Genomic DNA, 23070 nt, shown 5'->3' with positions numbered 1-23070 from the left:
CCCAGATGCATCATGGTAAATGTAGTACAAGTTAGTTCTTACTTTATTAAGTAGTCTGTAGTTGTTCCACCTTATTGGGTGCAGCTACTGCTGTGACGTGTTTTTGGGGTTAGCCCTTCATCAGCAGGTTTATCTCTGGGGTTGCTGGAAATGCTTCTTAAATTCCTCTCAGTTTTCAGTGCCAATCACTGACACACAGGTGCTTCAGCCAGAGCTCATCAGCTCGCTTACTCAAGGGAACCTTTTTAAAACAGGATACAATAGGGAGCACCCTGCCGCACCCTCCAGCATGCAGTCAGCTCCAGTGCATCATGGTAAACGTAGTACAGGTTCACCTTTAGTAGGTGCAGCTAGTGATGTGAAACGTGTTTCTGGGTTTAGCCCTTCATCAGCAGAGAGCAGCAGGTTCATCTCTGGAGTTGCTGGAAATGCATCCAAAAGTCCTGCAGGCAGGGTGCTCCCAATTGTTTCCTGTTAAAAAAAAGCTCCCTTGAGCCAGCCAGCTGACTAGCTCTGGTTAAAGTACCTGCATGCCAATGAGTGGTACTGAAAACGGAGAGGATTTTAGGCAACACTTTCGGCAACCCCGGAGATAAACCTGCTGCTCTCAGCCGATGAAGGGATAACCCCAAAAACATGTGTAGCAGCACTAACTGCACCCACTAAGGTGAAAAACTACAGACTACTTAATAAAGTAAGAACTAACTTGTACTACATTTACCGTGATGCATCAGGGCTGGCTGCATGCTGGAGAGTGAGGCGGGGTGCTCCCAATTGTTTCCTGTGTAAAAAAAAAAAAACTCGCTTGAGCCAGAGAGCTGATGAGCTTCGGTTGACACACCTGCATGCTAGTGAGTAGTACTGAAACCTGAGACGACTTTTGGCAGCATTTCCAGCAACCCCAGTGATAAACCTGCTGTCTCTGCTGATGAAGGGCTAAAGAACAAGTTACTTACCTTCGGTAACGCCTTTTCTGGTGGATACACTAGCTACCTGTGGATTCCTCACTTAAAGATTTTTCCCCATGCACCAGCATCCAACAGAATTCTTTTTCTAGCTCTGCACGTCGACGATGACGTCACAATTGCCCGACTCCCACGCGACTCCGTTTGACGTCATCCAGGCAATAAGAAGTCCTCGTCGACGGCCAGACGCCAGTTATCACCATTTTTTACGTGCCTTTGAGGCGAACAGGTGAACATTGACACTACATATTTGACATGAGCACATCAATCAAACTTATATACCATAATTTAATTCAACCAATAGGAAACATAAGTAGAAATAAACACCCTACTGTAAACAGTTGTAAAATACATAATATATATACATATATATATATATATATATATATATATATATATATATATATATATATACACACACACACACACAAACAATTATATACACATATATAAATCATTGCATCAGTATATACATATCAACAACATACAGATGCTTACCCAAGGATATCTTGGTAAGACCAACCAGGCAACATGGAGGCGGGTGGGACCGTGAGGAATCCACAGGTAACTAGTGTATCCACCAGAAAAGGCGTTAACAAAGGTAAGTAACTTGTTCTTCTGATGGATACAACTACCTGTGGATTCCTCACCTAAAAAATAGAGTCCCAAAGCAGTACCGCACTCGGTGGTGGGTGCCTGAATGGTCAAACCAAGAAATCCTGCAGCACTGACCATGCAAAATGGCCATCCCTCCTGACTTCAGAATCCAAACAATGTTTAGCAAATGTGTGGAGGGATGCCCAAGTTGCAGCCCTGCAGATGTCAATCACAGGAACACCTCTAGCTAAGGCCGAGGAGGCCGCCTTAGCCCTGGTGGAATGGGCTCTTAACCCCACAGGAGGTTCCTTCTTTGCTAGAGAATAACACAATTTGATGCAAAGAACGACCCACCTGGAAAGCGTTCTCTTGTGGACAGTTTTGCCTTTCCTCTTCCCAACGTAACCGAAGAAGAGCTGATCATCCTGCCTGAACTCTCTCGTCCTGTCGACAAAGAAGCTCAATGCTCTTCTTGGGTCAAGTCGGTGTAGCCTCTCTTCCTCTTTTGATGGATGATGTGGAGGATAGAAGGAAGAAAGTGTGATGGACTGTCCTAAATGAAAGGGTGTAACAACCTTCGGTAAGAAAGCCGCCTTGGTCCTTAACACCACCTTGTCCCTAAAAAAGGAAGTATATGGGGGTGCCACACTAAGAACCTTGAGCTCACTCACCCTTCTAGCGGATGTAATGGCAACTCGAAAAACAGTTTTCAAAACTAAAAACCTCAGGGGACATAAATACATCGGTTCAAACGGTGAACCCATCAGAAATGCTAACACTAAGTTCAAATCCCACTGCGGCATAACGAAAGGAGTGGGCGGAAACTTGTTAATGAGACCCATAATGAACCTCAAAACAATTGGGGACTTAAACAAGGAGGGTTGGTCTGGAAGGCACAGAAAGGCTGACAGCGCGGACAAATAACCCTTAACAGTGGCAACTGCACAACCCCTCTGCTCTAAGGATAACGCAAATGACAAAATGTCAGATAAGTGGGCACGTAAGGGATCAATTTGATTCCCTCCACACCAAGTCACAAATTTAGCCCACCTGCTTGCATAGATAGATTTCGTGGAGTGTCGCCTGGCCGATAATATAACGTCCACCACCTCAGGTGGGAGAGAAAAAGTACTCAGATTGCCCCGTTCAATCTCCAGGCATGTAGGTGCAGGCTCTGGAGGTGGGGGCGTAGAACCTGCCCCTGCAAGAGGAGTTCTGCCCTGTGAGGGAGACGGAGCGGAGGGCACATAGAGAGTTGGAAAAGGTCTGAATACCACACCCTTCTTGGCCAATCCGGAGCTATTAAGATGACCTTGTCCTGGTCTTGGCGAATCTTCCTCAGGACCCAAGGAATCAAGGGTATGGGGGGGGGGAACACGTAAAGCAACTGACCCTTCCAGGACATCTGAAACATGTCCCCCAAAGCTCCATGCACCGGATACTGGAGGCTGCAGAACGATGGGCAGTGCGCGTTCTCCCGAGTGGCAAACAGGTCCATCTGTGGATACCCCCACACCTGGAAGCTGTAAAGGACCAGGTCTGGATGAAGAAGTCACTCGTGATCGGTCGAAATGCGCTGATTGAGACTGTCCGCACGTTGAAAACTCCGGCCAAATGGTTTGCTACCAAGCAAATCCGATGGTCCTGAGCCCAGGACCAGAGCCGTAGAGCTTCTCTGCAGAGAAGGTACGACCCCACTCCTCCCTGCTTGTTTATATACCACATCGCGGTAGTGTTGTCCATCAGGACTTGAACCGACCGACCGCGAAGGGAAGGAAGGAAGGCCTTGAGAGCCAGACGTATCGTCCGCAATTCCAACAGATTGACGTGAAACCTCTGTTCCACTGGAGACCAATGGCCTTTGACCTCCAGGTCCCCCAGATGAGCTCCCCACCCTAGAGTGGAGGCATCCGCTATAACTGTGGCCACTGGAGGTGGCAGCAAGAACGGCTTTCCTTGAGAAAGGTTGCCGACCGCAGCCCACCACTGAAGATCCGCTGCAGCGTCTCTGGAGATCCTTATCGATTTCTCGAGATCCCCTTTGTGTTGAAACCACTGCCTGTGGAGGCACCACTGAAGAGCCCTCATGTGCCAAAGTGCATGAGTGACCAGCAGAATGCAAGAAGCGAACAGACCGAGCAGACGAAGGACCTTGAGGACTGGAATGACCGCCCCATTCTGGAACATTGGAATCAGCGCTTGACTGTCCTGAATCCGCTGCGGCGGAGGAAAGGCCCGATTCAACGTTGTGTCCAGTACTGCCCCTATGAACAGGAGGCGTTGAGAGGGCTCCAGGTGAGATTTGGGCACGTTCACCAAAAAGCCCAGATCGAACAATAACTGGGTTGTCCCGACTGTAGGTGACGCCGCAGGAGCTCCGGAGACTTGGCTTTGATTAACCAATCGTCCAGATAAGGGAATACTGCTATCCCCCTCCTTCTGAGCTCTGCAAAAACCACCTCCATCACCTTCGTGAAGACTCGAGGTGCTGAAGTAAGACCAAACGGAAGGACCGCAAACTGATAGTGTTGCGACCCCACCACAAACCGGAGATACTTCCTGTGCAACTTGAGGATCGGGATATGAAAGTAAGCATCCTACAAGTCGACAGACACCATCCAATCCCCTTCGTTCAATGCCAAAAGAACCTGTGCTAGGGTCAGCATTTTTAACTTTTCCTGCTTGAGGAACCAATTCAAAATCCTCAGGTCCAGTATTGGCCTCAACCAACCATCCTTTTTGGGGGATCAGGAAATATCTTGAAAAACAGCCCTGACCCCTCTCCTGCTCTGGAACCAACTCTACTGCACCTTCCGACAAAAGGACTAGAACTGCCTGTTGTAGTAAAAGAAGATGGTCTTCCGAACAGAAGGATGGGCGGGGAGGGATGGGAGGAGGAAACTCCTAAAAGGGAAGAGTATAACCTTTCCTCACAATATCGGTGACCGAGGAGTCCGATGTTATTGACTCCCACATGTGGAGAAACTGAGACAGTCTCCCCCCTACTGGAGATGCATGCAAAGGGAGTGATGGAGGACTAAGGCTGCTTTCCCTGTTGCACCCCTCCGGAGGAAGATGAAGTGGCAGAGTGCTGCTGGGTGGCCCCTCTGGTACGAACCCTACCCCTTCCCCTAAATGATCTATAGGGGTGAGCAGAAGAAGGTTGCTGTCCTGCTGCCTGGAATCTCCCTGGAAAGGAAGAGCCACGCCCAAACCCCCTAAACCTCCTAAACGATCTCAAGGAAGTAGAGGTGGAAGCTTGCAAGCCCAAGGATCTTGCCGTGGCCCTACTCTCTTTGAACCTCTCCAAGGCAGAGTCAGCTTTCGTCCTAAACAGTTTATCCCCATCAAAGGGCAGATTGAGTAGGGTTGTCTGCACATCGGGAGAGAATCCTGAAGACCGTAGCCAGGCATGCCGTCTTGTCGCTATGGACGTGCCCATAGCCCTGTCCACAGAGTCTGATGTGTCAAGCCCAGTATGGATAACCTGGGTCGCCGCCTGAGCGTCCACCAAAAGGTTAAGAACCTCCTGAGGTAATCCTGAGTGTATCTTGGCCTCATACATCAGGGCATAGATGTACCTGCCCAGGATACAGGTAGCATTTGTTGACTTAAGGGCCATGCTACATGAAGAGAACACCTTTTTAGCGGATTTGTCCATTCTCTTGGATTCCCTGTCCGCAGGAACCCCAGGAAAAGAACCTGGAGCAGAGCGGGAGGAGCATGAAGCCTACACAACCAAACTCTCTAGAGTCGGATGTCTAGACAAGAACAATGGATCTCCAGGAGCCACCCGAAACCTCCTCGCAACAGACCTATTTACTGCTGTAGAAGCCACAGGCTTCTTCCACACCTCCATTATTGGGTCTATGAGCGCCTCATTAAAAGGAAGAAGCGGCTCTGCCCCTGCTGAAGAAGGGTGCAAAACCTCTGTAAGAATGTTAATCTTTACATCTGCAGCTGGAAGAAGGTGGTCAAGAAAATCCGCCGCCTTCCTGACCACCGAATGGAAAGAGGCAGCCTCTTCGGTGTACTCCCCCGGAGATGCCAACTCCCACTCCGGGGAAGTGTCCAAATCACTAGCAGTGTCCAAGCCCTGCAGGTCTCCCAGGGGCGCCACAATCTCACCCTCTTCCAAGAGCTGCTTCTCATACTCCTGCTCTTCAAGCAGCCTCAGAGCCAATCTCCTGGAGTGGAGCCTGGATTCTATCCTTGGCGTCGATAAGGCGTCTGCCAACGCCGAAGACCTCGCACAGCGTCGACCCTCGGATTCATCTAACGCCGGATCCATCGGCGCCGTAGGCTTCTGCAATGTCGATGGAAGTTGCAGCAAACTCATCTGCGCCGGGGCAGCAGAGGTCATCGACGTCACAGGCCTTCTAGGTGACGCGATTGGTACCGGCTCCAAACCAGCACTTCCCGTAGGAAGGAAAGGCATGAAGGGTGTCGGCCTGTACGGAGCCGGAATACCCATGTCATACGCCAAAGGACCCCAAGGTCCCAAGTGACTACCTCCCGGAGCCATGGTGGCGAAGATGTTAAACATCGCATTAAGAAATGCGGCAAGGTCTGTGCCTGGTGCCGGGAACACCGGATATCTCTGCGGAGCTGGCGTCGGTTCGGGCATCTCCTTCTGCGCGGGTGAGACCGCCGGATGCTGGTGAGGATCGACAGCAGAGATGTAGGAGTAGTCCAAGGCGGAGGTGTTACAGTCGAAATAACTTCCCAGGTCGTTCGGCATCGAGCTGACAGCGTCCTCGAGTGGGACCGGTCTTTACTTGATCGGCGTCGTGAATCATGGCGGCGTCGGGAGTCTCGATGACGCCTGTGCGATTTTGACAACTTGGAAGAAGACCTAGGACGATGTCTCTCCTTCTTCTTCGATCTTGCCAAGAATAACTTGGCCTCCCGCTCTTTGAAAGCCTTCGGATTCATGCACTGGCATGAACCGCACGCTTCGACCTCATGGTCCGAGCTCAGACACCACAAACAATTTTCGTGTGGGTCTGTGACCGACATTCGGCCGCCGTACTCCCTACAGGATTTAAAACCCGACTTCCGTGGCTGAGACATTGTAACACACGAAGTGAAACAGTAGCTCCCGGGTAGCCTCGAAGTAAAAAACATTACTCGAAGGCACGGAAAAAAGGGAACTGACGTCTGCACATTGACGAGGACCTCAGTGCCTGGATGACGTCATACAGCGTCGCGTGGGAGTCGGGCAATTGTGACGTCATCATCGATGTGCAGAGCTAGAAGAAAATTTACGTTGGATGCTGGCGCATGGGGAAAATTCTTTAGGTGAGGAATCCACAGGTAGTTGTATCCATCAGAACCCAGAAACAGTGCCCAGAGAGATACAGCACTAGCTGCACCCAAATAAGGGGAAAAACTACAGACTACTTAATGAAGTAAGACTGAACTTTTACATTTACCATGATGCATTCGTGCAGACTGCATGCTGGAGTATTATGCAGGGTGCTCTCAGTTGTTTACTATTTAGAAAGGCTCCCTTGAACCTGCAAGCTGGAGAACTGTGGTTGAAGCACCTGCGTGCCAGTGAGTGGTACTGAAACCGGAGAGACCTCTTGACAGCATTTCCAGCAACACCAGAGATAAACCTGCTGCTCTCTGCTGAAGGGCTAAACCCAGAAACGTGTCACAGCACTAGCTGCACCCACTAAGGTAAAAAACTATGGACTAATTAATGAAGTAAGAACAAACTTGTACTACATTTACCATGATGCTTTGGGGCTAACTGCATGCTGGAGTGTGAGGCAGGGTGCTCCCAATTGTTTCCTTTTTCTAAACAGTGGTATGGTATTTTGTAGACATCAAATCACCACTAAACCGAAAGAATGCTAGCATTCTTTCTTAATGCAAGTCTGGTGAGTACCACTAGCTTAACCCTGTTGTACAGGAATTCACACACTCACCTCCCAAAGGTAGTAACAGACCCTTAGCTCTTCTTTCCATGATTAAAATCATGTGGTCCTTAGGATTTTAACGAACGTTTGTATGTTAACATGCCGTTTCCCTAATAAATGAGGGGAATTTAGGGAACCCACAAGGCACGCAATTCAGTCTCAAACCACCGCCAAATACTTCACCAGTGCAGTATGGAGAACATATTTTTTATGATTAATTTACAATACAGTTTCTGCTACCACAAGTATTTTTAGTCAACCAGATAATTTCAAATTAAAAAAATACCAAAATAAACAAGCACCTGTATCTTAGCTAGATTCAAACTCCCAGCGTTTACTTGGGGTAACACTCAGAATCTCTTAGAATATATGTCATTTATCCTCTGGTTTTGGAAAAAGATAATCTATAATTCAAAGATCTATGTTGACAATTGAAATCAGAAAAAACTCCCTTTCACAAACAAAAAAATAAAATAAATCCCCAAGTGTAATGTGACATCCACGCTCCTGGACATTTCCAATACATATCTCTCATACAATCCTGGAAGATGTTTGACTAGTACTATCCGCCTCAATCTCTAAGACGGCCCAGGCGCCAGTACCTAATACATGGGAGAGCCCCAGGATGGAGTTTCTTTAACCATTCGGTCAGAGTTATCTCATCTGTCGAAAAATATGGCAAAAACAACCCAGGACTGTTCTAGTTGATCTATGTATAACATATTTCACGTCATATGTAGCAACTACCCACTACCACCTCTCATTCTGACTCACTTGTCGTCAGGTCACACTAACAACAACATATGGACTCTGTACTAAGTGAGACAACCACCCCACATGCTGATTCACTTCTAGTCGATTCACATCATCTAAAGCATACGGATATCCAGCTCTGTATCTCTCCATACTAAGAAAGACACTGCCGCTGTTGAGGGCTAAAAAACACCTATAATAGGCCATAACCTACTGAAAGCTTTTACCACTGCATTGGCATAAAATGCACGATTTAAAGATGCACTCTGTTTTTCAGGGCTTAGAACATCAATTAGCTTGTTTTCATTAACACATCACATGAGCCTTATTTTAATAGGATGTAACACCGGGGAAGGTTAATAAGTATTATACTTCAAGACAGGAGATATTCTGTACGAGGAAAACAGATGTTAAGACTAACAAATAGTGCAACTCATTTTTCATGCCTTCTGATCATTCTCTGTTGAATATTTTGCTTCATGCTTGCAACTGGAAGACAGTTGTGTCTTTTTCTTTTTAGAAGTAACAGATTGACTAACAGGATCTTTGCTAAAAGTTTTCTTGAAATATTCACTATTTCTGGTTCATCACCGTAATGAATACATATATCATCACTTTGATTAAATCGTTGAAGCTGTTTATCTGCTCACTTCAGTACTGTTGTAGAAAGAGATCTTTATATTTAGAAAAGATAAAAATACCTGTTTGCTTGACTTGACAGCACTTTATTCACTCCTAAAAAGTAGGCAGTGCGGAGAATGGCCCCCAAGTTCATCGGATCCTGTATCCCCTCCAGTACCAGCCACAAAACCTGCTTCTCAGGGCCGACAAGATCACTCTCCGCCACACCTTTCTGCTCTCCATCCAACTGTTCGTAGTGGAGAGGACTGACCTCCATGCACACTCCTTGGTGGACCCGGCCCTCGCAAAGAGAATCCAGTATTCGCCTTTTCACATGGTGCACAGGTACCCCGCAGGCCTCAGCCTGCACAAATATCTCTTGGATTTCAGGCCTCTGTGGTTTTAAGGATGATCTGAGGAATAAGTTCAGGAAATTTCTTCTAGACTGGGAGAGGGCTAGATGGCAAGGAGCCACACCAAACAAGATCTCAGACCCTTCGCTTAGCTCAAAAGGAGCCGGCTGCTTCTGTAGTCCTTTATGTTTTTTCACAAAGTCATCATCTCTCAGATGCCCACGTTCTAAGGCATTACCTCTGTCCACCTGGAAAGATCCCTTTCCAGGTCTTTGCATCCTTTCATTGTCCCTGGACGAAAAGTGTTTGGTTTCCCGCTCTACATCAATATCTTCAATGTTCAGGCGATGTCGAGGTTCAGATGGCAGAGGCCTCTTATTTCTGCTGGAAACCTTCTCACTCCCTTTATCACCAGAAGACCAGGATGGGGATGAAGACTTCACTTTCATGGAAAAATACTGGACTGCATCACAATGGATTCTGGAGTGAGATGCAAGCGAAGTTCTACTCATCCTCCAAGGAACTAAGGCAAAAGCACATAACTTCTCTAGTACAAAGGCCATCGTTCTTCAGTCTTCCACTTGGGCACTGTAAGTAGATATGAATAACTATTATTAGTATCGAACAAGGCATTCAAGTTTAACATCATCATCATGAAAGGTTTATTTCGGACAAACATCCATAACACATACACTATGAGGAAAGGGACAAAAGATATGATAATTTTCAAAAATCATTAAACTATCAATTTAGGACACTACACCTCCAAAAATGTTTTATTCTATACAAAACAATTTATTGAAAAGCCCCTTATATTACATTTAATTTTCTAAACATAAAAAGTGAGGGTGCCTTTTACAACTTCTGCAGACACAGACACGTAAACTCTACACTCTGGATGGCTTGCACAATGTACAGATCAGCTGTCCTTTGTGGCGGTGTTCCAAAATTTACAGGCCACAAAAAATTGTGCGGGTCTGATTAATAATATGGGTGCTACAGATACCGCAGGGCACGCTATTCATCAGATTTTGATAAATAACACTTAATATGAGTTTGTGGGGAATTACGTGGATTCTGGTGTTTGACAAACCAAAATCCACATGAAACAGTAAATACCATATGCTAGTGGTTCCCAACCTGTGGTCCGGGTACCCCTCGGAGTCTGCAAAGCCTCCTCAGGGAGTCTGCAACGGTTTAGAAAATTGAATAATAACAGATTAATAAAGTGCATATAAAGTGGCTAAATGTACAACTGAAAATGTTAAAACGTACTGTAAGTGTCAAGGAATTGAAATTAGAGGCTAAACAATTTAATTAGTATCCTCAGATTGAATAGTGGGAGGAGTGCAGGTGCATCAAACAGAATATAGTATGAATGATGTGTGGCTTCAATTGAATTTAGAAAAGTTTCAAACTTCCTATTAAAATCCATTTTTTATTTGTTTTATTTATATTTATTTGAAAAATGTGTTATCATTTGTGTATGTGTTTGATGAATGCTTACTTCTGTATTTTTAGTGTATTGTTTTGTGTTTCAAATCATCAACAATATTTAGGCCGGGGTCCCTGAATTTCAGGAACAACTTAATGGGGGAGTTCCCGGATTTTAATAATGATTCAGTGGGGGTCCCCGGATTCCAATAATGATTCAGTGGGGGTACCTGGGTTCCAGTAATTCTAGCTTGAGGTCCACCTGCCCAAAGTTATAGAAGATTGAGGTATTTAACGCATCTGATTATTATTGGAGGCAGTAAATACCTTTCAACTCATATTTCTGACCTGTGCATAAACAGAGGTTTACGCATGGGTAGAATTAACCAAACCTCTTGTAATGAGACTCTGTATCTGCTTCTAATTTTTTATTTTATTAAAATTACTTGTCTGGTTCTCTAAATACTTTTAAACACCTTACACATATCAATGGAGAATCAGTTGGGGGGGGGGTGGCCACAAAGGCGAGCCCTCCATTGTGACCAGTTAAATAATGGAGAAACAGGACATTTTTCAGGCAAACATTTTGACCAAGATGTTCATTTTTCAGACATTCCAGATGAGACAACCCAATCATATTAACAAGACGAGAGTATAGGTGACAGGGACAGTGTGAAGTGGAAGGCTAAGCACCTGGCGAGCGAGTACCAGTTGCAATTTGTAACACATGTTATAAAAAGACTTGTAAAGAGTTGCTTAGGCCACTTCAGAGATCGTAAAAACAAATCTGCACAATATGCAATATCTACAAAGTTACCTCACAAGCGGATACATTTAAAGACCTGTACAGTGATGTCATGTGCCTACTTCCACACTCAACTTATCGCTAAATTGTGTAGTTTGTGTGTATAAGTCAATGTTTTACTCAAACTTTATTCTTAGTACAATGAGACATGAATGGCAGGATCAAATGCCTTAGACGCCCACATGAAGTCAGGGATGACCACCATACAATGGGTGGCCATTAGACGTCAGAGATGCCAGCCTCATGCCGTGATTCCCACAGTTTGACAGAAGTGGACAAGCAGTGTCAGGGTTGCTCATCTCATATCATTTATGGTCCCTAGTTATAAAGGAAGTCCAGCCCATCTGAGGGGGTGGCCAAAGACGCAAGGTATCAGTTGCAAGGGATTCTGTGCCTATTTTATGTTGAGGATAGCCAACGGATATCAGCTGTGACCACGAGTTATCAGGAATGTCTACCACGTGCCAAGGACATCATGCTATCCTGTGGCCACCAAATATCAAGAATAGAGCCTTATTTCTGAGCGAGAGTGTCGTATGGAAGAGATTCTCTCACCAGCGGATAGCTTTCATATGCAGAATTGCAGACTTGTCTCTCAATTGCTACAATGCCTGAGCAATGTATTTGGGCAAAGGCAGAGCCCAATTAAAATGTGAACCATTATAGGCACACATCATCACCAAATCACTGGCCTTAAAACTGGAATAGTACCGGAAAATGGATTTAGTTGAGGAGTGGGGCACAGAACTATCAACACACAACAAAGGACTGAGAGGCAGTTGCTTTAGGAACCCAACGACAGGGAGCTCTGAAGCCAGCTAAGCCTGTTGTGTCCAAAGCATGTTTATACAGGTTATCAATACTTTACAGTAGAGTGCGGGCTACACTTGCGATCATAAAATTGTTAGTGCTGGGAAAAGCGGAGTGGCTTGTGACTAGCTGAGGAAACTACACACCAGTCAATCCTAGACTTCTACAATTCTTTGAGTCTAACATAAAGTGTCACAAATTGGTTGCGAGTTGTTGAGTACCACAATTGTATCGTAATAGAACAAAGTCCCAAAATTATGGAAAGACTGCATCAGTTATGAGTGCAGTTAAGGATAAAGAATGTTAGCCTCAATTCCTGGGCAGTTCATGAAAACACTGGACAGGTGATCACCATAGGAAACAGGTCACAAAGTGTGACCAGCTGGAGAATTGAACTATGTCTCTTATAGTGCCTCTTTTGGGACAGAAAAGTCCCTCACATGGTAACGGACGAGTACCCCTGCCCTAAGTGCCCAAGCTCCAATGTCACCTGGATTCCTTGTGCTGATTTTTTGTGCCATGGGCAAAAACAGATCATGCATGTGGGCCACGATATAGGCGTGTCTCACAGACTGAGGTCTGATTGGACTGAGAGGGGCACCCTAAGGGCCACCCTCATAGTGCTAGCAGTTAACAAGCGCGGTGGAGGAAGCATATTGTTTAGTGATCAGTAGAAGTGAACAGGCCCTTTTAACCTGTGTCACTGGACAAGGCTGTCACACTGGCCTGTGTGGGCCCAAGCCCCGACTGAGGATTGGAACAAGAAGCCATTGACTCCCCCCCCCACCCAACCTGTGGGAAGGATCAAAGGAAAATTGCAGTTGCAACGGAAGAGCACAAAAGACTCTCTGTCACTGTCCTGCAGAGCCACATCCACGAGTGAGACGATCTCAGAGACTACAGTTGTGCAATTGCAATACTTGCTGGTGCAGGTAAGACTGAGTGAAAGGCCAGAAGGGCCCAGGGAACTTGTGTGCCAGGTAGCGCTTGAGCACTAGAACACTTTTGACTTTTCTAAAAGAGTCGGAGTGGAACTCCTGAGACTTGGACTCAATGGCACCTACAGTCAATGGGGAATAAATACTAGCACTAGTGGGAGGGGAGTGAGACAAAGGGGCCGGCCTATTAAAAACTAAAGCCCTGAACTCAGGGGCCTGGGTGTAATTTTTGTGTATGCCGTATTTCACTTTCTGTTCATATATAAATACTACTTTTGTCATGAAAGACAATATTTGATCAGACAACCATTTATTGCTGCTATTGAAAATACTTTGAGTTGCGAGCCTGTGTTCACCACTTCCACTATCTACCAACCCACCACCAGAAGCCTTGGGTTGTTTGACCTGCACTACCACTCAGAGTCAAGTGCGGAAGGGGTACTTGGCCTACTTGCCCTGGATCAATAGTGGGTCAGGCCCAAGACATCAGGAGTGAAAGGCCTCATCTCTCATTGTTGGGCCCAGTAGCTCCTGCTTGTCCCAGTTGCTCTCTGAAACGGGTTCTGATAGCTTCCTAAATTCTAATTTGGAGTTTTACCAGGTAAACATATATTTTAATTCATGGTTTGAGCAGCCAAGAGCATCAGCCTGCTCACACCCACAAACACCAACCCCGAACACCTGCTCATCCATTGGGATTCCCCTCTCAACTCAAGCCACAACCTAAATCATGAACTCAGTGCACTACCGAGCACCCATGGACACCTCTCCCCACCATGTCTTCAACCTCAGGAACAAGACAATTGGCGACTAGCTCAAGAAGGTCCTTAACACCTCCATCACCCGACCTACTTCCTGGCAGACTGGAACATGCAGAAGTGAGGCCCCTCCTGAAGAAACATTCCGCCAACCCTGCAGAACCGCAGGTTCTTGAAAAGGCAATCAACCAGCAGCCGACCAAAAATCTGGAACACAACAACCTCCTTGACCCCCTCCCCCCCCAATCCAGATTTCGAGAAAACCACAGTACTGAGACAGCCCTGATTACAAACACCGACGACATCCGGGCCCTCTTGGACCATAGTAAAACAGCAGCCCTCATCCTTCTGGACCTATCAGCAGCTTTCAACACTGTCTCGCATCACATTTTGTTCAACACACTCCACAATAACGCCCTCAAATGGATAGCCTCATACATTACTGGAAGAACCCAGAAAATCCACCTCCTGACATTCATCTCAGAACCCAAGAAGATTATCTCCAGCGTCCCACAAGGATCATCCCTCAGCCCCACACTCTTCAACACATACATGTCCTCGTTGGCCGACACCATCAGTTTGTACTGACTCAACATCATCTCCTACGCCAACGACACCCAGCTCATCCTGTTGTTGCCGGAAACCCTCCACTACCAGAACCAACTTCCACAGATGTATGATGAACGTCGCTGACTGGATGATAAAGCTCAACTTGGACAAACCGGAAGTCCTCCTTTTTGGGAACAACATCTCGCCATGGAACGACGCATTGTGGACTGCTGAACTCAGCCCATCCCCTGCCCCGACAAACTACAGCTGCAACCTCGGCATCATCTTGGACAGTAAGCTATCCATGAAAAATCGCTGTCTTATCCACCTGCTTCCACACCCTTTGCATGCTTCGCAAGATCTTCAGGTGACTCCCAGTGAACACCACAAGAACCTTCATGCAGGTCCTCATCACCAGCAGGCTGAACTACAGGAACACACTCTATGTAGAAATCACTGCACGCCTGCTGAAGAGACTACAGAAAATACAGAACTGAGCTGCAAGACTCACCCTCGACCTCCCCAGACAGACACACATCACAGCCCACCTCAGGAAGCTATACTGGCTCCCGATCCAGAAGAGATGTCATTCAAGATGTTGACCCACGCATACAGAGCCCAACACAACAGAGGACCGGCATACAAACGCATTACTTTCCACCAACCGACCAGACACCTACTATCCACCTCCCTCTTCCTTTCAGATACCCCCTTCCAAACCTGGCTGCCAAAGCTTGGAACAGCCTTCCCCTGCACCTCAGAACTGCCTCATTGCTTTGGCAATTCAGGAAAGAACTCAAGACCTTGCTGTTCAAATGAACAGATGATCGCAAAGCAGTTAGCAACCCCAGTGCCTTGAGACCCTCACAAGTGATTGATTGAGTTCTCTCACTGAGTCCACAGTATGCTAATACTGAGCTGGGGCAAGTCTCTCATCAAGCTAAACTGAAAGAATTTCTGATTGTATGTTATCTAGGAACCCAAGGGTTGCGTTCAAAACCACTAATTGAGTGCTTTGTACAATAAGCATCTGTATTCACAGATCTTACCATAATCACCTCACACGAGAGAAGTACAGATTTGATGGCTGCTTTGAACCTGATGGCGAATAGATCGAGGCCGAAGTCCTTGGAGAAACTGGTCCAGAGACAGGCACCAAGACTAAAAAGCGCTCAACCTCTCACTGATGCTTAGCAGAAGGGCTGTGGATGAGGCCTTCCAAAAAACAAAGATCAGCTGGTTTCTCACTGAGATACTATACATTAGTAAAGTATAAATAAATGTTTATTTCATAAACATGTAATTCCATAAAACATACACACAATAAAACATTTCATTCATAAAATAATACAACTTCTGGTATGCTTGAGCTCTAAGTCCAAACAAAGTGCAATGTGCAAAAAAACAGTTATAGCTTTTCGTATCCTTTCTACACCCATCTTCCAATAAATGGAGGTGACAGATTTATATTACATTATACCTTAAAATCAGATAAGACATAGAATAGGAATTAGTATGCACTATCTAGTTAGTACCTTAGTAATATGTAAGTGCTATAAAACAGCCTGCCATTAGATAGACATTTTCCAGCGCTGCGGTTATAAACAATTGCAAGGGACTGGTCATAGGACTCATAATGCAATACAAGAAAATGCATCAGCCCCTGACACATGTTTTCTAGCTAACTGTAGAATTTGTTCTTTTTTGATTGGTCAATCAGTCAGAGAAGGGAACGGATACAATTGGTAGAGCCCAGCGTGCTTTACCAATCAGCCTACTCCAGGAGGCCTAAAATATTTTGCTTTTTTCTTTCATTATCAGCCCTACTGCAAATACATATTTACTTGGGGTGGCCACCATATAGATAGAGGTATCGCCCTACAGTTTCCTTAGGGCCTCGGTGTACCTCCTAATGGCTAGATGATTACAAAATGGGCATATCTATTTGTTTCTCTGCTTTTTGTACGCAGGACAGAAGAACAAAATGTGGCCTATATTTTATCTTGCTGCTAAGGAGCACATTGTTCATAGATCATTAAAGTCAATGCTCCTGCCAGCATTCCACTTAGATGTAAAGGACCCTATCTCAACTGCACCATAACGAAATTTCAGATATAAAGTTTTTACCAATTGCTGCTGGGGAATATCTTAAAAAAAAAAAAAAAAAAAAGACTCATGTGAGGAAGTATCTTTAAGTAGGAGAAATTGATTTGTGAGTCTGGAGGGATAAAAAAAGATTGGCTTGGATATAACCCCAATAGCAGGTTTTTAGGCGTTTCTTTGATGCCTGGTTCATCGATGTACGGTCGACCAGAAAGATCCATTGCGGTAAGGCTTAAGATCCTCTATGGGACAAATCCTTACCCAGTACATTAAGGGCCTTAACTGGGCAATATCTCCCCCACCCCCTTTGAGTGCCACATCAAGAAACATCAGTATTAAGGGGGTACTCGTAGGGAGATGCAGGAGCGGTCGTACTAGTTTGTTTTCACTAAGAGTGATCAGTGTTTTCACGTGGCCCCAAAGTTCAGCGCCATATAGAGCAGCCAATTGGACTTTTAGTCTGTATAGCTCCATGACCAGGAGAAGGACTAATGAGATTTCCCCTTGATGTTTCTAATAGATTACTGATGCCTAGTGCTGAAGCACCGCCCTTCTCTTCTGAATGTGGGGGGGATGTGGAAGGACCACAAGGCCAAGCAGGGCATCAGGTGCCTCTAAAATGTTTAGTGTCGCCCATAGGAGCTCCCAGGGGACAGAGTCAAATGCTGCTATGAGGTCAACCAAGGTTATGTAAAAATAGCCCTCCCTAAGCCTTGTAAACTTCCAAATAATAATAAGCAGCCTCAGTACTTGGACCATAGTGCTGAATCTAGGTATATATCCAGCTTGATAGTGAGTTAGGATCTCTGCACCCTCAAACCAGCAAATTAGTTTTTTCACTAACTGCTTCGCATAAACCTTTCAGAGAATATCCATTAGGCGTATTGGCCTGTAATTACCAGGACTACCCCGGTCCCCCTTTTTGTAAATGGGGATAATCTCCGCCCCCTTCCATGTATCAGGGATTGGAGCCCCTGCAGCTACTGCATTACTCAGGCAGTTGACATATGGGGCCCAGACTAACATACTGTGGTGCAGTATTTCCCCAGGGATTTTATCTGGTCCTAGGGCTTGCCCTGTTTAATTGCACTAATAACTGTCATGGTTTCCTCAAGTGTAAAATGAAAATCTGAGGAAGTGAAGTTTATAAGGGGGCAAGCTGGTAAATGTTGTTGATTGCAGCGTGACCATATAACTTACTAAAATGGTCCATCCAAACTCCAGGATTCAGGTGACAGTCTATTTGTAGGGTGGAACTCCTCCTCCCATGGCCAACTATTTTCCATAATGACTGATAGTCACCAGACCTGGCTGCCACTACCAGATCGCTCCAGCTGGCATCCTTCCAACTTGCCCTTGCACTTCTTAGTGTCTTCTTGTATAAAGCCCTGCCTGTAAGAACCAGAGGGGGAATTTTATTCTTTAGAGAATTCATCAATTCTTTTTTGCCAGACTACGATCCTTTGGGCACCATAGATTACTATCTACGCTGTGCACCTTGGTGAGTAAACTATTTTTTGGTGGTTGAGTCAGGATCGGTGTTAAGACGCTACCAGTTTATTGTGGATATCAGCGATAAAAATCTCAGAGTTTCCCCGGGTATTTAACGAGATAGGCCCTTCACAAATACGTCATATACCTCTGTCAAAGTCTCCACATTCCACACAATTGAAGGCCACTTAACGGACCTACAAGTGTTTCCCATTATTGCCATTATTTGTGATGCTACAGGGGCCAGGTAACTGTACAACAGCCTGAACAACAGCCCCGGAGGTTGAGATGTAAGGGATAATGATCACTCTCCACTCTTTTATCCACTTTAAAATCCTCCAATCTTTCCCACACAGCAACCTTAATCATGATATAATCAATTTATGATCTTGTAGAACCTTTCCTAAATGTGAGTGCCCCCAGCTTATCAGATAAGGATCTGCTGTTACATGCACTCAGCCCGTTAAATGTCGTTCCAGTTGCATGGGAGCCACTAAACTCGGGAACTAAGGTCTTGAGCTGAGGGAAGGTATACCCCAGCTCTTGTCCTCTTCCTCCGACACTAATTCATAACCGTATAAGAGTTCAAAGTCTACATTAAAATCGCTCCCTATAGCAACTATATCCTTCGAGTCAATCTGACTGACAGAATGTTGCAAGATGTTTAAAGAGGGCGATTCCACACTTCTGCTTCTGGGTCTACAACATACATTAAACAAATATATACAACTCCCCTCCAAGGAATACGTTTTTAGCCCAAAAATATCAGACGAGGCAATATTTAAAATTTCGATTCTTAGGTTTAAATCAATTTTGACCTAAGTCAAGAGACCCCCGATGCATTGTCTCGAACGTTTGGCAGTGCTTTGACATTTGTGACATAACCCGATTTAAACAGGGGTTCAGTTGCCCATGTCTCTTGGAACATACATACATCGAATTGCCCTATATAGTCCCTCCAGTCAGGAGCAGGCTCTTTGGACTTAATGCCAGCAATATTCCACGAGAATTCTGATTGTTACTGATGAATTGGGACTCTGGCCAGTTCAAGGGGAGTCAAAGGTCAGAGCTGCCTGGCTACGAGATGAATCTACTGGAGAGGACGAAGGTGTCAGAATCATTGTATGTCCCCTTTGTTGGTATTGAGTTGGCAGTTGTTGTTATGTCATTGTCAGGCTGAGAGTTCAAATAAAAAACGTCCACTCAACCTCCTGTTTTTGATGGTACACCAGATGCATCTATAGTAAAGTTCATAAAGGGGAAAAAAGAGTCCGCTATGTAGCAATGAGCTCCCGTTGACAATAACAAACAACATACTTGTAACTCTAAAGTTGTTCTGAAAATCCCCAAAGTTGTTCTGAAAGTCCCCCCACACAACATTTCCATACACTGTCAATCTTGGGTACCCAAGGAAGAGAGTGGCTTAAAAGAGTTTTTTGTGGCTATATTGAAGACTGTTTGGCCATGGTTATTAATAGAATCTTCAGGTCTGGATGTATCTCTATTAAAAGGTGAGTGCTACAGCTAGTCTATAAAAGTACCCTAGTGGAAGCGCTTTATTTTGGCCTAGAGGGGAAGTCGTTGAAATTAGTCACCGTAGGAGCAATTCTACCAATAATAGGGACTAGAAATTAACTAGTACACAGTCCCCATGAGTCTTTGGGATGTTTGCCTAGCCAAGTTGCTCTTCTTCAATACGACCTCCTGGGCTAGTTCCTTGGGCCATCTCACATTTGTTTTTATCAATGATCAGATTTATTTTTCAGGGCCTGGGAGTCTTCTCTTACACCAGGGGATACCTCAGGGACATTCTTAAGGACAATTAAATAGGTAGTAGTAGCAGACAACGGCTTTTGAAGTGGATTCTGTCCTCAACCCAAAGGCAGTACATAGTCCTTCAAGCACATGGGTTGTAGTTTACTCACTCTGATGCGAGCTGGACTACTGCATTTTGTGTGACTTGCAATTGTGTAAAAAAGTAATGTAGTAGGGACCTGGAGTGGGTCAAAACCCTATCCAGTGCTTTGCTGTACTTTATGCATTTCAAAAGCAAACAGAGGCTGGTTCCTATTTGCGCTGTATATGTGTTAACTGAAGTAAGAGCTAGCACCTTATTGTACACAACACCACAGTTAAAAGTTTGAAAATGTGCCTATAAATGCAAAAGAAGAGTTGGAGATGGCCCCTACCCAGATTGTGCTCCATACATTACTCCGAGGAGCAGAAGCACGGCCTTTATATATTTCAATAGAGACTTGACATTTCCCTGATTGTGCCATATGTATTTAAAGGGAGGTTTGGAGAATGTTCCTTACTGTGCATATGTGTTTCAATGGAGAGTTAAGAGCAGGGTTCATATTTTCCATACTCATGGCCTAATTGCTTACTTGTCTTTACATCTATGCCAATTCATCCTTGTTGCAGTCCTGATTCAGAGTGAATCTATAAATATAGACAGGCAACTAGATGCGAATACAAAAAGAACTATCGGAGTGACCCATAACAATCGTTTACCATTCTTGAGACTTCCTTTTGCAACAAAGCACTACAAACAGGTTGGATAGAAAGATGTAGGGCACCTCCTGACTCACAAAGCAGAGCAGGGCTTTGTGTAAAGAGGAGTACTGTAAGTAATTACATCACTACCAACTTATACCTACTCTTCTGCTAAAGTCTGACAAAATGAGTAAGTGACATGCCCCAAAAACGAGAAGGGGTCAACATACTATAAATCGTGTGGGTAATTCAGCATCGTAATCTCATTAAGAAATTGTCTGCATCAAAATGCGACCTCCAAGGACCAATATCCAACATTTTAAATTATGAGGCATAGCCTACGTGGTTACATTACAAATGTTTCTAAGATGCACACCCATGATCTTTGCCAAAGAGGCCACCTAATCTTGTGTTGACCAATGGTCAACAGTGGAGTGGAAAAGTCAACACCGAAGTGGAAAATGTCTACTTGCTGCTAGTAGAGATAAAAAGCAGGATCTATCAAGTAAAGAATTTGCCTGGTGGTTACTGCCTCGGTTTTCCAGGTAAGAATGTCCACAGATCTGGCCTGTATACTCTTTAAAAGAAAAATAAGAATGTCATGGAAGGCCCGCACTGCACCAGACATGAAACCTACTGAATTTGTCTAACGCAGAAACAGATGTACTTTCCAAGAACCAACTGCTCGGAGGAGGGGGTCCAATTACAACCACTTGGGATACTTACGTCATAAACCTGAAAGAAAAAAATTATGAAAGACCACCTTGAGTCCCAACATGCCTCCTGCACAGACTTTAAGGAAAGTTCTGACTGCTAGTAGGGCAATCTGGAGTCCGGTGGATTGACAGCCAGAACATGATATAACAGCCTGAACTATCTGTGGGTGGAGCTGAAGTCGGCTGCACTAGCAGCGGAAAGTTAATGTGGCCCCACCCCATAGCAACATGCCCCCAAAGTCAAAAGTGTTATTCAGATAATGAGCAATTGTTTTACTATATATATATCCCATCAGTGAGGATGGGGAACTGTTACCACGGCTGCATATCTGCAGTACCACTGTATGTAAATGGTTAAGGGCCTGTGTTGGTTCTCATTATTCAGCTGAAATACAACAAATAAATGTTTAGGAAAAGAGTGTCACAAAGCACAAGAAGCAGGTCCACAAATCAGTGTTCCTAGTGAGATTAAGCAAAAGGGTGCAAAAGACATCCAAAATATGGATTCTAAAGACACTGGCAAAAACGCAGGAAGATTAACAACCTGTTGTGCATACAAAGACAAACCTAGGACCTGGTGAAAGGTCCACCTTGAAAGGAAAAAAAACAAAAAGGGCTCTTATTCTTCTAGAATGTCACACCCAGCCAACCTCCTACCTTCCAACCTTCTGAAATTATTTCAACTAACAAGTGCACTTTTGCTGAGAGATGGACCAATGGTGATTTCACCAGAGTCTCGACATAGGAAAATGGTAGAACCTGAAGCACTGATTGCTACTGCCAGCCTGAAAAGGCCAATGGCAAAGAAAGAAAACAACGGAGAACTCTACCGCAAAAATGTGTTGAGGAGCTCAGCTAAATGAGAACCCACTTCACATGCAAAGAAATGATTAAGAAATCATTTTTTTTTGTCAAAAATCTAACATCAACATAGGATCATAATGGAAAGACTAAAACAACATGGCAAGGGATTATCTGCAAAAAGATCAGTATAGAGAAATGCTGTTATTTCTGGTTATACAAGGCTACCTCTCTTGGACCATCACCCCTTTTACAGGTGGCATTGTGGGTCAGCCTCCAGGCTGCAGCACACAGATATAGAATCATCACCATAGGTAGGCTAGGAGCCAGAAGCATTGATAGCAAACCCAAAAGCATCACTGTCACTTGCTTGATGAGCTGCAGAAAAAAGAACCAGACCATCGAAAAACAGACAGAAAACGTGAAAAATCACTGGCAGCCTTTAACATGGCAGTGTCTAATGCTATGATAAAGTCAATAGGAAGAATGAAGCTAAGACTAAATTGAATACAACATGGATTCCGTAACTGGTGAATACTGGATAGCTAGGCCAGGTGCAAAGTAGTGCAACACAAAGTCAGTGGTCAAAACACACATTTCACTACAGTCTTGCACAGGACAATGTAAAGAAATGGAATGAGGTAAAGCGGGAGGCAAAGGGAAGCCTCTACCCCAGTCACTCGTAACAGAAAACATTTTCCAACCAAGGAGTGAGTACCTGTGCTGCTGCAGTAAGTCATAATTATAGATGAGTAGACCAAGTGGTCTCGAAACAAAAATCCACAAGGGCTGAAAGAAACCCATGGGGATAGCTGTTCTCCAAGGTTAGCATCCGCTGTGATGACCCAGTGTTCTGAAGGGCCAGATCCACCTACCTGTGTAATGACCCTTAATCAGAAGAACAGGACTACCCAAATCTCACAGGTAACTGCAAGTTAATGTTCATAGTTTTA

General features: G+C 44.9%; 1 protein-coding gene across 3 annotated transcripts in view; it reads right to left on the bottom strand.

Annotated features, from left to right (window-relative positions):
- The window catches only part of MRM1 (mitochondrial rRNA methyltransferase 1), a 95276-nt gene that overhangs the window by 31850 nt on the left and 40356 nt on the right, over positions 1-23070 (bottom strand). For 2 of the 3 annotated variants that reach the window (XM_069226560.1, XM_069226559.1), the window contains exon 2: positions 8944-9804. In XM_069226560.1, coding sequence (XP_069082661.1) covers positions 8944-9779 — 836 coding nt within the window. In that variant the 5' untranslated portion in view covers positions 9780-9804. Of the gene's footprint in view, positions 1-8943; positions 9805-15559; positions 15726-23070 lie in introns of all 3 variants that reach the window. The other variant, XM_069226561.1, reaches the window with a different exon arrangement.

Source organism: Pleurodeles waltl, chromosome 3_2 (genome assembly GCF_031143425.1).
Source record: "Pleurodeles waltl isolate 20211129_DDA chromosome 3_2, aPleWal1.hap1.20221129, whole genome shotgun sequence".
NCBI lineage: Eukaryota > Metazoa > Chordata > Amphibia > Caudata > Salamandridae > Pleurodeles > Pleurodeles waltl.
The sequence above is the reverse complement of the archived record's forward strand: the minus strand, read 5'-3'. Positions and strand labels throughout refer to the sequence as shown.